The 16,217-nt window shown below is 47.3% G+C and overlaps 1 protein-coding gene across 1 annotated transcript in view; it reads left to right on the top strand.

The window, feature by feature from the left end:
* The window catches only part of FRAS1 (Fraser extracellular matrix complex subunit 1), a 105,145-nt gene that overhangs the window by 58,833 nt on the left and 30,095 nt on the right, over positions 1-16,217 (top strand). Inside the window, exons 22-31 of the mRNA XM_066548866.1 lie at positions 3,694-3,846; positions 5,407-5,553; positions 8,338-8,484; positions 9,109-9,249; positions 9,340-9,480; positions 9,715-9,862; positions 10,205-10,465; positions 11,704-11,788; positions 13,467-13,781; positions 16,059-16,212. Of these exons, the coding sequence (XP_066404963.1) occupies positions 3,694-3,846; positions 5,407-5,553; positions 8,338-8,484; positions 9,109-9,249; positions 9,340-9,480; positions 9,715-9,862; positions 10,205-10,465; positions 11,704-11,788; positions 13,467-13,781; positions 16,059-16,212 (1,692 nt within the window). The remainder of the gene's footprint in view (positions 1-3,693; positions 3,847-5,406; positions 5,554-8,337; positions 8,485-9,108; positions 9,250-9,339; positions 9,481-9,714; positions 9,863-10,204; positions 10,466-11,703; positions 11,789-13,466; positions 13,782-16,058; positions 16,213-16,217) is intronic.

A 16,217-nucleotide genomic window follows, 5' to 3' on the forward strand; every position in this document is an offset into this window, starting at 1 on the left:
CAATTGATTAATTTCACTTTATAGCCCAAATGTACAGGAATGTGCTTGAGACTTGAGCCATTCCCCGTTGGATCTCACAGCTTCTGTGGTGTTTGTTTTCCCAGTTCCCAGATGTCCCTCTCCCTCTTGTTCAGCTTGACCTCAGCTTCAGGAAACTTTGCAATAAGCACTCTAAAAATCCCAATCACTGGTGAAAGCCTTGTCCTGCCCTTGCTTTTCTGATTTGAGGTTTCCCTGTTGATCGGGAAGCTTCCCTGATTTTTCCTGACTTTTCCTGACTGCATGGAAGGGCAGTTAGACAAATGCAGAGGGACTGGTGTGGAAGAAAACTGAGCACCCCAACTGATAGAGAATCCCTTTCAGTCTGGTTTTAACTCCAGCTGCAAGGGAGCTCCCACTCCCTGTGTTCCTCAGGCCCTTGCTTTCTTAGCCTGTGTGCAGTTGGGAAAACCTTCAAAGCTAAACCAGAACAGCTCGCTCAGGAGGAGGCCTGTAACAAGCTTTGCTGCCTTGCTCTTAAAATTCCAGAAGGGACACTCTGACAACAAGAAATATCCTCAGCTCCTTGTAAAATTAATGAGCTGTTGCTGTCCGTTTAGAGAGACACTGATATCATCACAGAGAGCTGGAGCAAGAGGGGCTCAGCTCCACTCCCTCACTGCTCTACAGCCTCCTACAGAGCCAGCAGCTGAGCTGCCAGAGGAGGGAAAACTGCTTTGGTCTGGGCTTCTTTGTGCCAGGGACCTTCCAGCTGGGTCTCCCACCTCACACTGCCTGGGGAAGCTCTCCCAAAGCAGGCAGATCCCTGCAAACCTGGTTGCACTTCATCAAGAATTCACTTGGCTTCTTTCAATGACAGATTCCCTCTCAGGTCTTGGAAAAGAGAGACAAGAAAAACATTCCAACAACCAAAGCAAGCCAAAAATCCTGGTCAGTGTTGCATATCCTTCTAAACCAAACACACTGACTTGCTTTCTGGAGTTACTGTAAGACCAGAGGCTTTTTTGCCCATTGAGGTGACTATAAAGTGTGTGGTGTTTTCAGTGCTGATTTTAAGTCATGCTCTGTTGTAAACCTCAAGTCTCATCTTAGAGCACAGCACAAAACTTGCGTCAGGAAATACTTTCCTCGAGAGCCCCTAAGAGGGGTGCTGTGTTTAAACAATATATGCTTAGCAAGTGGTGGAGCTGAGAGGCAGAAATGCCACTGGTTTCCTTTGTGAGCATTCACAAACACTTCAGAGATGGTTTTGTCTCCCCAACAGCCTCTTTTGTCTTAGAACAACCTGTAACAGATAATTTCCATATAGGAAGGGCACATTTTTCTTGCTTTATTTGCTAAGAGAAAGCTAAAGAGGTTGTGGAAGTCAAGTAACTCTGGAAATCCATGTAAGTACTTCCATTCTGCTTTGCAATGGAAGTAACTTCATAGGAAGATCAGTGATGGGGGTTATTTTTGCATAGAGGTGAGGAAGAGAGAAATCAGAGCCAGCTGGAAAGGGAGCAGGAAAACATTTTGCTTGGAGAGTGGGAGGAAAGTCAGCAGTCTCAGAAAGATGGGGAGGGAGGCATTGGGACTACCAGTAAAGGGGTGACAGAATTCCTAAGAATTCAGTTGGAAGGGGTCTAAGGAAATTAACTAACTAGTGTGGCACTGACCTGCAGCCAGCTGGGGATGTGAAGGCTCCAGAAAACCCAAATTCTGCAGGCTGTGCTCGCTGGCTGAGCTGGAGGCAGGACTGACAGGGAGAAGGCAGAAGCAGGAAACAAGTAAGGCTGGGGGATGACTGAGAAGCACAAGGAAAACATCCCCCTTCTGTTAGTCCTGGCTTCAAAGGGAGCCTGCTGTGAAAAAGTGAAATCATCTCTCCCTAAACAAAGCCCTTCAGTTCTTCCCTCGCTCTCTCACTCACTCCCCAATGTCCCTGAAATTCACCACGAGTGGCAGCCCTGGGTTTTTTGTTGGTGCTGTGTGTGCTTTGATCTCCAGGCTTGCAAAGGAACAAGAGAGTTATGGGGCTGATTCATCCTAAAACAGTAACTGAGAAAACTCTTGCCACTCACTGGAGTGAAAATAGAGTCTTGTGAAGGGAAAACTCTGCTGCAGCAGCACTGAGTTTTGTAGATACTTGGATTTTTAAGTGTTAGTTTGTGAGAAGCTAGGTTTTTGCTGCAGATACTGACTGTGTGGATACCCTGCATTTTCTCAGCCTCATTTTTATGCTCTGTGTATGAAACCTTTTGAGCAGATTTGTTACTCATTATACCCTGCCAAAGGTCTTTATTAGAGACTACTGGCTCCAGCAAGAGATTCAACTGGAGGAGTATTATTTTAGCAGTAAGGAGAGTCAACATATTACCAGGTAAATGTAGAAGTACAAAAAACTAATTGGATTTTTGGTAATTTTATTGGTTATAAGTACATAAACCTCATCACCCCACCTCCAGCCCATACAAATCACAGGTACTCAGGGCCTTTGGGATGATCTCTCAGTCCTTGCTCCCTAAGGTGGGCTGCATGTGGTCCTTTCTCCCTGGCTCCAGGGACTCCACCTCTGTACCCCAACTCTGGCTGGCCATTTCCCAGCTCCAAGGCTGAGAGCACGGGGCAGAAACTTCATGGGTTCTGCACCCTGTAAAAGCAGGACCTGAAGGAGGCAGCTCTGTAAGAAGCTTGGATCCCTGCCTGCAGTCAGGGCTGGATCAGTTTCTGAGCTGCTTCTGGGCTTTTGCAGCAGTGTGGGGTGAGAATCTCCTGTGTGTGACATGCAGGAGATGTCAGCTGGGGCCAGGCTCCTGCAGCTATGGATGCAGAATTCCTCCAGGCTCCCATGTGAGCCTGTGCTCAGCTTGTAAATCTAGATTGCCTGACAATCTGTAGTAGTGCTGTCACAGGAGACAAAAGACAGAAAGGTGAACCTGCAGCAGAAATCTGACAAGAAGCCAGGCACTCCAATCAAGCCTCATTGTTACATATCTTTCAAGACAGTCGTCATTTCCTTTACAATTTTCTCGATTACCATAATGAGGATTAATTTGGCTTCCAGGTTGCCTTACACTGCACCTTTGTGCACACAAAAGCCTTGTTGTCAAACCTTGTGAAGCACCTAAGTTCAGGCAGAGGTCAGGAAACGCTTGCGTTCTGCTGGGGAGAAATGGAAAAAGGAAAAGGTTTTGAGGCACTCTGATGCCACTCTTGGCCTGGCTTGGAGGGCTGCTGTGGCTGTTTCAGGGTGTGGGTGTCTCATTTGTGTGGGAAAATGGGAGCAGCAGGAACTACAGAAGGTCATGAAGCTGTACAGGTCCTGCTCCTCGTTTTGCCATGGTGGGAGCAGAGGGAGATGGGTGCCCGAGGCCTCCAGTGGGGCTAAAGAGGAACCTTAGGCAGAGGCACTCAGAATCAGAGAAGGGGCTTGGGAAGCAGAGGCCTTTGAGCTGGCTTTGTGCAAAACTTTCCCAAGCTCACTTAAGGATGGAAAGAGGATGCTTCAATGGGGCAGGAGGGGTGCAGAGGGAAAGTGAAAATGCTGTGGTGCTCAGGAAGAGCACAAGATGAGGATGAGGCAAGAGGAAGGGATGCGGGAGTTTTGGGTAGGGGGATTTGCTCTCCAAGTTCCATCCCTGCTGCCCTCCTGCAGTTCTCACGCATGCTCTGTGCTGTCCCTCCATGCTCAGTGTCCCTTGTTCCCTCCAGACTGCCACCCCCTGTGCCAGCGGTGCGTGGCCGACCTGCGGGACAGCGGCAGCGTGTGCCTCAAGTGCCAGCACGGGCGGCACCTGCTGCTGGGGGATCGCTGCCTGCCCGACTGCCCCCCGGGACACTACACCGAGCATGGAGCCTGCAAACGTGAGTGCCTCCTGCAGAAACCTCGGGCAGCTGCCTGCACCCCCGGGAGGAGTCCCATCAAGTGGCTCCTGTCTAGTGGAGAGGCTTTGTCCAGCTGGCAGGACACTGCGCTGGAGCAGTTCTGGTTTTGTGCTGTAGGAGTTTTTTCAGGATGTTTTGCAGCCTAAGGTCTCTTGCTGAGGCTTGTCTTGCTGCAATAATGGCCCTGAAGGTGATGGCTTGTAGCAGTTCCCAAAACAGAAAGCCAATTCCATTCAGCTTTCTAGGCTGGTGCAATGGATGCAGCACCCAGGGCACATTTCATTTTCTGACATGTGCCTGCATCTCCTCCACTTGTTGTTGTTGATGTGGCTTCATGTTCCAGTCATTGTCTGAGCTGCTTTCTACTCCCTGGGCTCTTAGAAGGAAGCAGATTCTTTTTCTTGTTCTGAGCCTGACAAGAAGTAGTAAAGCTCCAAGCTGAGCAGAGGGTATTGCACTTCAGTTTGAGAGAAAAGAACCAAGAGCAGAAATTCAGCACAATGGAGATGCTCCTTTTGCAGGAAGTGGCATTTCCTAATCTAGTTGAGGGTGGGTAATATTTCAAAGCTTCTCTCCAGCATTCTGGGAGCTTATTTTTTTATTGTGTGTTTATTTACCTAGTTTTGACAAATGAGATCTCAGAGCTATGAAACATACTCTGTGTCACTTGATTAGAAAGGCCTCTGAGAGAGAGAGAGAGAGGTTTTGCCTTCCTGGCAGTGTAAGCCTAGGGATAACATTTCTTCCCTTTGGTTTGAAGGTTTGATTTAAAAGGAGTTGTGCATTTTTCAGACTGTGTCACAGCCTGTAGGATATTTTGTTCTGCCTTTTAAGATCCCCAGCACAGCTTCTGATCCCTTTGTCCCACTCTTTCTCATGATTAATTTTACACCTATCATGATAAGTGTAATGATGGTATCAATCTTTAAATAAAGGCCTGTCAAGAAGCAAAACAGATTATTCATTTTGTATGTAACCTCTCTGGAGAAAGTAATAGGGTACATTGGCCTCAGCCCCAGTGATATTTTAAATCCCTTTGGTCAGACTAAGAAATGAGCCTGAAAAGTCATGAGGGAAATGTGGAGAGGGTGCATGGAGGTAGTCTGGTCTTCATCAGTGTAATTCCTGCTGAAGGGATGGATGTGAATCTTCAGGGAAGTATGGAGCTGTCAGAAAAGCACTAGATGGTTCCTGCACAGACAAAGAGGATCTAACCTGAAGCTAGCTGGGAGAAAGCATGAGAGGGAGGTATGCGCTAGCCCTTTTTTCACTCTTCTCTGTTAGACAGGTCCTGGACACATCCTGCAAGGGTTTTTCTTAAGAAGGGAAGGCTGAAGAGAAGAGGGTAAAAAGAAGGAAAGGAAAGGATCCTTTCTTGGGTGGGGGGCACTGTGCACCCCTGAGGGCTTAGACTTGGCAGGAACTTCTGGTGCTCACCACCCCTGCTGCGAGTCTCAGAGTGTTTCTGCTGAAGCCTGTGACACTTGCCCTGAGACCTGTTTTTCCTTGACCAGAGCCTTATTTTTGCTGTCCCTGCAGGGTGCCATCCTTCCTGTAAGAGCTGCACTGGCGAGGGTCCCTTGTCCTGCTCGTCCTGCAGTGCCGGCCTGGTGCTGTCCCACATGGGTGCGTGTGCTCCACTCTGCTCCCTGGGCTACTACAGGGATGACAGCAACACCTGCAGACGTGAGTGCCTCTCCCCCAGCCCCCTCTCCTTCCCACAGTGCATTTTCCAACCTGGCTTTTCTTGCTTCTTTGCTCACCATGGCTGTGGCCTGGAAAAAAAAGGGTTCAGGTGCCTAAAAACGTGATGTGAGTTGACAGAGGTGATGAGCTGCCTCAGGAGCAGAGCCTAGAGCAGGGTTGAAATTTCAAAACAGTTGCAGTTTTGTTATTGATCTCAAAAGACAAGAGGCTTTGTGTCCTGCTGTAAAAATCTTCAGGAGCATTTGTGTAGGTTTCCCTGTGATGGATTCTGGCTTGATGAAAACTTGGCAAGTTGAGACCAGTTTTAATGAGTCCTTACTAAGGCAAACGCCCTCCCCACTGCACTGCCTGCCAGTACATGCCATGGAAGCTGCACTGGAGCTTTTATGTCCATTTCTTCTCATGGGAAACCCCAGGAGAATCAAGGCATAGTTTGGCAGACACAGACCTGAGCTGATCCTAATGATCTGGTGGAATTGATCTGGTGTTAGGCTATGTTTTATCCCACTATTGCTATCCTTTGTCCCTCTCTCAGGGCCTCTCTTTTCCTGTATTATTTTGTGTTCACTCCGACCCTGGGTTATTCCTCTCAAAAATTATTTAGCTTGATGTTCTAAAATTCAAAATTATATGGCCTAAAGATACAAAAACTGGAAAAAGCCCTGCTTGAATTGTCCCACTATAATACACATACCTAAAAGTGAGTGACTGCTGATGTGGTTTGGTCACTGTGAACCTGAACACTCAGGTTCAGATTAGTGAAGTCCTGCATTACTCTGATTTAAATTCTCCCAGTTTATGATAAAATAACTCTGTTGCACTGAGTCCAGGTATCAGTGTCATCCTACCTAGACCCAATTTTGTCGCTGATGAGGTCCTGTAGGAGGAAACTGAAGTGGTTGTCAGCTTTACCTGCCTGTTGTTGAAATAGATGGTTCTCCTGAAACTATTATTTCCATCTGATCAGCAGAAATGGAGACACCTTACGTAAGTTCAAGGAAATAGCTGGAAGGACTTGTACCATTCTTCTGTTGTGGAAAAAAAATGAAAAAGGGCATTCAATAATAATAACAAAAAAAGGGGGAAGTAATAAAAAATAGGAATTAAAAAAATGTTCTGGCTGGTTTCTTACAAGCTCAATAAAATACTCAGTTTACTCCAGCAGTAGGGATTCTCTTCTTGCTTGCTGCACCAAAATATCTCCCTTCCTAATTAACATGTCCCTTTCTAATGAAAGCTTTCCTGTTGATAGCTTCTGCCTCAGGATATCAACCTAGACTGGGAATGTTCATGAGGCCTGCACCCTTCCTGAATTTGGTTCAGGGGCTCAAATAGATTTTTTTTTTGCAAGCCAATTTAGCTACTCTAATCTCCTTATTGCAAATGGCTTTTTAAGAAGTGTTTGTAATCCTTGGAGCAGGGGGTTCAAGGCCAAGTGTGTTGGATTTTTGTCATTCCAAGTGTCACTTGTGCCTTTTCAAGTGCTGCTGATAAGCCAGGGAGATACAAATTGTCCCAGGCTGCTGGGAAACTGCCACTTGGAGGGAATGAAGATTGTTTAATCGGAGGTTGGCTGCCAGGCTGAGAAAATCTGGTCCCTTTTCAACGTTTATTTTAGTCTCTTTGCACTTTTGAGGAACTCAGGGTTGGAATGAGGTTCAGAGAGATGCTGAGTGCACGTATGGGCCCTGGGAGATATTTTTAAACTCAATGACATCCTGGCCCAGGAACAGTGAGAAGCTTAACAGGCTTAAAAATGCAGATAGGGAGTCGTGCTGATAAAACAAGCAGACAGGTTTGCTTCCAGATACAGTTTTTGCTTACTCTTCTGGCATGCCTCCATGGGTAGCCAGATTCCCGTGGATTTAGACCCCATGTAGAATGTTTTACTGTATTTTTAATAGTTGGTTCTTTGGAGCACTTGAAAAAAATATTTTTTTCATGTAGTGTTCTTAAGTGAAGAAAAATCAGAGTGGCACCAGAGCACCTAAAAGCAGCTACTTGATTCTTTAGGTAAACATTTTGCTAGAAATCATTTGTACATCAATAAAATGCAGACGTTCTGTGACATTTTTTAGAGAACTGTTTTGAAAAACACTGTGTTCCTGCTTCAGGGAGAGCAACATGGGTAAATTTTCACATTTACTTTGGAGGTTTTTTGGTTATAAAACTGTGCTTTGAATGAACATGTCAGTATTTATCACCCAAACTGTTAGTACAGCCTCCTGCAAAGTTTAGTTCCTGGACATCAAAGAGGTGAGTTGAAATATTCTGAACCTCTGGACTTTGATCCTAGATTCAGTAAATCCCTGAATTAATTTTTTTTCCTGGCATCTTTTTTGCTCCCTGCAGCTCCAGAATTTCACACTGTGCGCAGATAAAAAGGTACAAACGTTAAGTGAAATTAAATGGGCCTTTGGTCCCACCAAGGATCACAGCAGTCTACTCTGCTCTCCAAATTTGTGTTTCAGTTGTATGAAAAAGGAAATTAAAAAAAAAAAAACAGAGGCAGGGAAAGCTCTTATTTGGGGATTTGGATTCAGAGTCCATGTTTTACCCTGACCTGTCCAGAGGAAAGTAAGAAGCAGTGTGAGGGAACATTCCAGCCTACTCCAAATGGAACGAGGCTCTTTACACTTTGGAGGTTGTGAAAAGGAGCAAAACAAGCAAAAACCCTGGAGTGTCCACAGAGGACAAGAGGGGTAGAAGGCTGCAGGGTAACCAGCATGAGGAATGAGCCTGTTTTATCTTGTGTTCCCACAGCTTGCAGCAGCCAGTGCCGGAGCTGCGACTCGGCCACCGGCTGCACGTCGTGCAGAGATGCAGCCAAGGTCCTGCTCTTTGGGGAGTGCCAGTACAACAGCTGTGCTCAGCAGTATTACCTGGACTTTTCCACCAACACTTGCAAAGGTGAAAAATGCCTTGCTGGTTTCAAGGGAAAAAAAAAAGGAAAGAGAAAAAGGAATAAATGCAAGTGGCCTTGGCTAAGAATCCATTAGATGGCAGCGAGAGCTGTGCAGGTGGCCTGCTTTAAAAAGGGCGCAGGAAGGGGAAAATTGTTCAGTGACAGGTTGTTTGCGAGGTTTCTGCAGGTTTTTTTTTGCTTTTCGGGCAGCCTGCTGTCACATACTTGAGCCTTTCAGTGGAACAAGATGATTGCAAATCGCTCTCTTGTAAATGATTTTGTAACTGAGCCAGCAAAGTTTTCAGGGGTCAGGTCCAGCAATTCATTTAGTCACGGGTCAGCTGATAAGGAGTGAGCTTGCCAGGCTAAGTCTCTTTCCAGGGACTTATCTGGCCTCCTGTACTTACCTGTCTCTCTGTCTTACTAAATCCTGCATCACTAGATGGCTGCAGAAACAGCAGTTTGGAGGGATTTAAAAGACACATGACTTGAAAGATTTCCAGAACTCCCCAGCAGAGTGTTCCATGATGGAAATAAGTCCACAGCTTGTAGACCCCAAGTGCTAAGCCCTTGTGCAGGGTGAGCCCCCCAGAAAGGACTGCCCTGAACTGATTTCTGTTTTCTTCCAGAGTGTGACTGGAGCTGTAACGCCTGCAAAGGTCCCCAGAGGACTGACTGCCTGCAGTGCATGGAAGGCCATGTTCTCCACGAAGGAGCTTGTGTGGAACAGTGCCCTCCAGCTTTCTACCAGGAATCAGACACGTGCCAGAGTGAGTTTTCATGGAGCATTCCCTTCAACATGTTCCCCTGCTTGTCTTCCAAGAGCTGCCAGGCTGAGCTCTTTGCCTGTGTCTCTTCAGGGTGTGACCAGCCCTGCCTTCGGTGCCACCAAGCAGATGAGTGCAGCCTCTGCCCAGCCCCGTTCTTCCTCCTGGGCAGTGCCTGTGTTCCCAAATGTGGGCAGGGATACCACGCAGACGAGGCACAGCGCCAGTGCACAGGTGAGCACCATGAGCTTGGTGCAGGCACAGTGGGCAAATGAGGAAGGAACTGCTTGCCAACTTTTATCATAGCTCTTTGCCCGCTATCTTGACTCTTTTTGTCAGGTAGGTAAGACACACATAGTTGTGTTTCTGCTCTGAGCCTGGGGACAGCTCTGTGTGCCAGTGGATGTGCTGGTTTTGAGACTGAGACTGGTTTTGTCTCAGTGGGGTTGTGCTTTCCATCCCATGCAGCTTGTCCTCCTGGATGCCTGGAGTGTGACAGTGGCAGCCTGTGCCACCTCTGTGACCGCAGCACGTTTCTGAAGAATAAGATCTGTGTTTCTGCCTGTGGCCAGGGTTTCTATGGCAATCTACAGACCAGAGAGTGTGAAGAAGGTGAGTGCCTCTCAAGAGACAGTGCCATTTATCATCAGTGTAAAGCCAGTGTCAAAATGTCTTGGGGGAAATCCCTTTCTGAATCAAGTTGAGTGGTTACTTATCCATTCTTTATTCTTAATGAAGATTTACTAGTCTGTCTGCAGCTGGCTTTCAGTTCTGTGATGGGGAAATCAAGGTGGGAAGTGATTTGCCCAAGTCGTGGTGGAGATTGGGATGGATTGCAGTTCACCTGAGTCAGGAATGAACAGGCCACCCAAAAACCAGTGCTGACAGGCATGATGTCAGCACAGCCCGTGGTGGTCCCTGCAGTAACACCTCTCCCTCCTTTCCCTTCAGGCAGCAGGCATCCCCGGGGCTCCCGTGTGAGCAGCACCCTGACGGTGGGCATTGGCGGGGTGCAGCCCCTAGACCCGGCCCTGCTGGGCTGTGATCCGGCCAGTTCCTGGGGCCAGGCGCAGTTCCAGGTGGACAGCATTCCCTCCACCGGCCGGCTGGTGATGCTGCAGGCCGGGCGGGAGGTGCCGCTGAGCCCCGGCCGGCGCTTCAGCTGCGCGGACGTGCGGGACAGGAGGGTCCGCTTCGTGCACGGCACACAGGAGCCCAGGTGACTCGGGGGAGGCTTCTTTACTGAGCTCTTGCCTCACAAAAAAATTGCTGTATCTTGAGAACGGGTATTTCCTTTTCCCTTGGAAGCATTCCTACGGGGAGGCACACTTCCCACTGCTGCTAAATCGACTTGCAGCTTCTTACACTGTACCGTAGTGTAACTGGTGCTGCAAAACTTCTCAGCTCGTGGTGGAAGAGCTCACTGTGACCCAATCCCAAACCTTCTGTGCTTTTGGGGTGCAGGAATATGTCCCATCTTCAGGGCACTCAGCTGAGAGCTAAAACTGGCATATTAATCTGATTGTTACCACAGTTTGTTGACATTGTTAGGAAGATGCTCAAGTGATGTCATTGCTGTGCTCCCTGGCATAGTTTGCCTTCAGCCATTCCTTGTTTGCCTCCAGTGAGAGCTCTGTTAGTACCCTGGAATAATTAGTGGTGATTAGTAGCTGGCAAAGCTTGCACTGTGAGGGTGTTGCAGGGAAGCAGATTTTTTCTGCAGCCAGGCAATAAGCCAGCCACCCTGCCAAATCTCACACTTGATTTGCATCACCATAAAGCCTTGGCTCCAGAGTGACATGGGTGGAACTGTTCTAAATTTCTGGCTGTATAAATCAGGGGTGTCTTCCATCTAAATCAGATCTGAAGAAGACTTTCAGGGTGTCCTGATGCCAAGGGTTAGCTGGTGTTCACCAGACTTCAGGCATACGTTCCTGTATTTCCTGTATCCTGCTTTTTTTTTTTTTTAGTCTACCTGGTAGTCACCATGAAATGTCAGCATCTTGTCTTGAGAAACAAAGCTGCTTTATTACCATATATTACTCTATTTATTATTTATACTGTTACTTTAAACTTCAAGGTGTTTGGGGTGGCATCATTGAAAAGTCAATGGGAAGGAAAATTCCTGGCAAGTCCTGAAGCCAGAGAAGTGAGGTTTTTCTTTAGCAGCATTTAGAATTGGCACTTTATCTTGGGGATGCCATCTGATGTTACTCAAAGGAAGATGAGGGTATATTATCACAATGCTAAAGGTGCTTTATTGTCTGTTGTGACTGTTGTGAATCTTCAGGAAAAAATACTATAAAAATGTAATTGAAGGAAACTTGAGCTAAAGCTTCTGTCACTGAGCCAGTCACTTTTGCTGAATATGTAATGTGCTTATCATTGCTGAGTCCTGGAAGAGTACTTCATTAATTTATATTATCCTGTATTTTGGCTTGCTGGGGACCTGTTTAGGAAAGGACAGTTTTCCTTGAAGGTCAGTGACCAAGAGTCATTCTCCCACCTTGAGGTGATCAACATTCAAGCATTCTCAACACAGGTAAGAAAGCCTGGAAACAACCCCAAATTTGGTACCATTTGAAGCCCTGGTTTCTTGCAGGGGTAACAGAGGAGCTGGGCAGAACTTGAGCAGAGGTTCAGATCAGGCAAATTTGGCTCAGCTCTCCCTTAGGGCAGCAGCCAGGAGTCACATGGAGGAAAAGAACTTGGGGAATTGACTGGAGAGGTTGGCCTGTGTCGTTTTGCTTGTGCAGGGAGTGGCAGCTGTGCAATCACAGAGCAATTATCAGTAAGGGCTGAGGAATCCCTACTGCTCCAATCGTCCTCTGGATCTGCTGATGCTCCAGTTCAGCCTCTTGCTGCAGGCCAAATGGGCCAGGATTGATCCTGACAGCAGGAGAGCTTTGACACTCAGGTTCAGTGCTCTGTTCTTGGACAGCTGGGAATTAAATCAGCATGAGCTAGTTAAAGTGTGTCTCTTAAACTTCTCACCACTTCTGGGCAAGGTGATGGTACTGCCAAGTGTCTCCTGTATTGTTTTTATTTAAAGTCTGTGGCACAATCTATGGGTCTCACCCCAGGGAGGGTACAGGCACCTGAACAAGTTCCAGGTTTCCAGGGGGGCTTAGCAGCTTACACTGAGCTTTTTCCAGTGTGGAAAGCTCTGTCAGGAGTTGTGACTACTTGGCATATTCTTACAAATAGACACCCTAAAATGCAAAAGAGAATCTGCTACTCTTAAGGCCCATTTACATCCTAAGAGGGGCACCAAATGACTTGACAGAACTGTTCTAGTGCTGGCTCCTTCCTGCCTACAAGCCTGGCTCAGCCTCCACCCTCCCCATGGGTAATTTATATTCCATAGTAGTCATTCCCATAACTTCTGGAAATTAGAAGTGCTCTAGTTTGTCCTTTAGAATAAGACAAACTGTGGGTTTTGATCCTGCAGTGTTTATATTGATTCTGGCTGGTGCTGAGATCTTGGCTCAGCCTAATCTCTTGTTTGCCTCAGTAGGACGTTCACCTAAGTAAGAGCTGCAGTCACTGCCCCAGAATACATAAGTGAGGTTTAATGATAGGAATTCTGACTGCTGTTCCCTAATAACCCTGGGAAGCTGTGCACAGGTGAGGGGGTTCCCTGGTGGATGTTCTCAGGGCTTTGCCTTTGTCTCTGTGGGAACGCCTCCCTCCCAAGGCAGTGCATTACCCATGGCAAATGGTGTTTGTTGGGATCAATAGACACTGCAGATTGAAACTTTTCTTGATGACAAAGAACTGGAGAACTAATTTAAACCAGCAGAAATATGGCCTCTAGCAGGTTTTTGGTATAAGTTGAGTATGGCTGTGGGGAGTGTTGGAAATGAAATAAATACTGATGATGAAGACACCCGGTTTTGCTGTCGTCTCAAAAGGCTCATGAGGATCAGCTAGAGTCAGGTGCTTGCTATATAAATGTCCCAAGTTTTTGCCTTTCCTAAGCCAAATGTGGCATGAGAATCTTCTTTTAAAGGGACTAATTCAGTTTAAATGCTAAATATTCTTAGATCTGCCCATTGGGGGAAAAGGTGTGGAGAGCGATTCTCTGCTGCTAAGAAATAGGAGATTTCCAGGGATGAAGTGAGCTGATGTCCTTATCCCCAAACTTTTAATTCCACCCTTTGATCATGATCCAGCCTCCCAGGCTCAGAAGACACCTCAGAGCTGCTTTTGTGTTCTAGGCACCGTTCGTGTTCAGGAACGAGCCCCTCCTCATCGGCAGGGGGCAAACCAGGACCATATCAGAGCTGGTGCTCGGCGTGGGGGACAGTGACAACCCTCAGGACGTGGTGCTGATGGTCCTGGAGCCCCCAAGGCACGGCAGGCTGCTTGGGGCCCCTGGGGACCCTGCCACCTTGCCCCTGGGTGACTTGGCAGGAGGGCGGCTGCGCTACGCCCACGACGGCTCCGACAGCCAGCAGGACGCGGCTCTGCTGCAAGTGAGCGACGGGTACCACTTCCAGAACATCCTCCTCCTCATCAGGATTGCTCCCGAGGTATGTGCTGGCACATGAACCCTGGCAGGCATGCTGGGAGTCTGGAGAAGTGCCACTCTGTCCCTGAGGTGTCACTAATCCTGAGTAACCAGCCGGAGGAAGTAGTGGGTTGAGTGGGTTTTGGAGGTTGCCTGAATTTTTGGTTTGCCACAGCTCCAATTGTGCAGCTTTGCTGATTCAAAGTCCATAGTTACTTGATAAAAGGTAATAAACTGTAATAAAGCAGAAGGAAAATAGCTGAAGATATGTTCATTCCTTACTAAAGTGAAGGAGTAGCAACAAGTAGAGCTGTCATTAGAGGTCACAGTTTGCAGTCTTTTATGTAGAGATATGACACACTGTCTTGGAGTTCCCCCCCTTGGGAAGGAGCTAGGAGGAGATGACATTGCCCCTCTTTGGCCCTCTCTGCAGTTTGAGATGTCTTTCACAGCAACTTGGGGAGGACAATTTAAGGGAACTTGGTGAGTGTTCCGTGTGGCCGTGGAGCTCTGCAAAAGGAGGCCCTGATCCCATTTGGACCCTGCAGGTTCCCCTAAAGTTATGGTAGTAATTAATGTTAATTAGTGCTGTGACTCATACAGCAGCCTGGGGATGAAAAAGGCATTGTTTTCAAGGCTGGTGCTGCTATTAGACTCCTGGAATAAGAGGAGCCCTGCCTGTGGTTTTCACCAGACCACTTCCATGGCCCTAAGGAGCCTGACCAGGATCACAAGGGCTGTGGAAATGCTTGGGCACCACTCTGTGTTCTTTGTAACACCTTTTTTCCCCCACTTCTGATTTAGCAGGTTCCTGTAAATGCCAATGAGGGTGAATTGTTGAGAGTGGTTTCTTTTATTATCCTGTTTTGTGCTCCCTTGTCTCTCCTTATCATTCCACATTTCTCTGTGCAGCACTTGGCTACACAGGAGAATGAAGGTGGTGACAGAGGCGAGAGCAGGGCAGCTTTTAGGGCTTTTTCCAGTCCCTTTAGTTGCTAATGGCTGCTTTTTCCATCCAGACCCTTTGCTGGAACTGTTGCAGTTCCAAGGGACATGGAAGCCTTTCTTTTCTGAGAGGCCAGGGGGAACACAAAAAAAAAAGGCAAAAGATGTTTATTTTAGGGGTACTCCAGACCTCTAGAGATCCAGCTAAGGGAGGCTTCCAAGGTATTTGCAAGGCAGCTGACCTTGCCCTGCCTGGGAGCAGGTAGATGAAAACACTTTTACATTTTAAAAATATTTTTAACATAGATTACCAAGCAAAAAGTGCTGTCTCATGAGTCTGTTCTTATTAACATGCAGCATCAAAGCCATGTGGGAATGGTATCACAACGTGCTGGGTGGGTTTGATGTGGCCAGTGAAGGAACATTCAGTTATTTAGTGACCTCAGAGCTGAAGGTTTCCATGTTTATAACAAACACACAGTGTAAGTGCAGTACAAAATAGGTGGGTGCACAGCAGACATGCCAAAAAGGAGGTGAGGAATCATCCTGTAATGTGGTTCCTTTTCACAAACATCTTTTTAGCTCTCTCTCCTGTCTTAGTGGCAGATCCAGAAGAACAGAGCAGTGAGTCATTTTTCAGTTTGGGGGCTGATTATGTGGAGTAGCAAGTGAGGAGGGAGGTGATCCCTTAGATGGAGCAGTCAGGATTTTGACTGATCACACAGTTCAAGGCGAAGTGCAGCCACAGCCAGTTTCAAGGTGAATGTGCAGAAATCCACAAAAGAAGTCACATTTACAGCAGCTGGGCTTATAAGAAAGAGCCATGGCATGGAAGAGGTCACAGGGATTTTGGTGATCTGTCCAACAAAGCAAATTAGAGCCAAAAAGGGCTGATCTAATCCTTGAATGCCAGAGTAGCGTTACTGAAATAAATGGAAACTGTAGTGAAACTATTATTGCAATCCAGTGCTGACATCCACATTTCAGGAAGCTTAAATTAATATTGGAAAAAAATTTTAAAAGCCACAGGAATAGTTTGAAGGTGAGGAAACCCACAAAGTAACTAAAGACTTGGGTGGATGCTCAGAGAGAATGAGCATGGTGGTAAAAGAAAAAATTATGGAGGGAGGCTTGAGTTTAGGGTCAGCAGCAGGAAATTAGGAATTAGAGGATGAGGTCAGTTCTACAGGCTAGGAATGGGGTCTGAGGGATACAGCAGAAGATTTCTTCAAGCAGACAACCAGGGTAGAATGCCTAAGAAATTCCAGAATACTCTCCTTGATCCTCTCTTTTCCCTTGGAAGTGCCATTGCTGACATTGCAATCAGTCTTTCCCTGCTGTCCCCTGCCTGCAGGGTGCCAGGAGTCCCCGGCTGGTGAGCAATTCCCTGGTGTGGGTGCCCCAGGGAGGAATGCTGCAGATCTCCAGGACAATCCTGCACGCCGAGCTGCCCGGTGCCAGGGACTCTGACATCACCTACACCATCACTGAGGAGCAGCCCAGACATGGTAAA

This window comes from Molothrus aeneus, chromosome 4, assembly GCF_037042795.1.
Source record: "Molothrus aeneus isolate 106 chromosome 4, BPBGC_Maene_1.0, whole genome shotgun sequence".
Classification (NCBI taxonomy): domain Eukaryota; kingdom Metazoa; phylum Chordata; class Aves; order Passeriformes; family Icteridae; genus Molothrus; species Molothrus aeneus.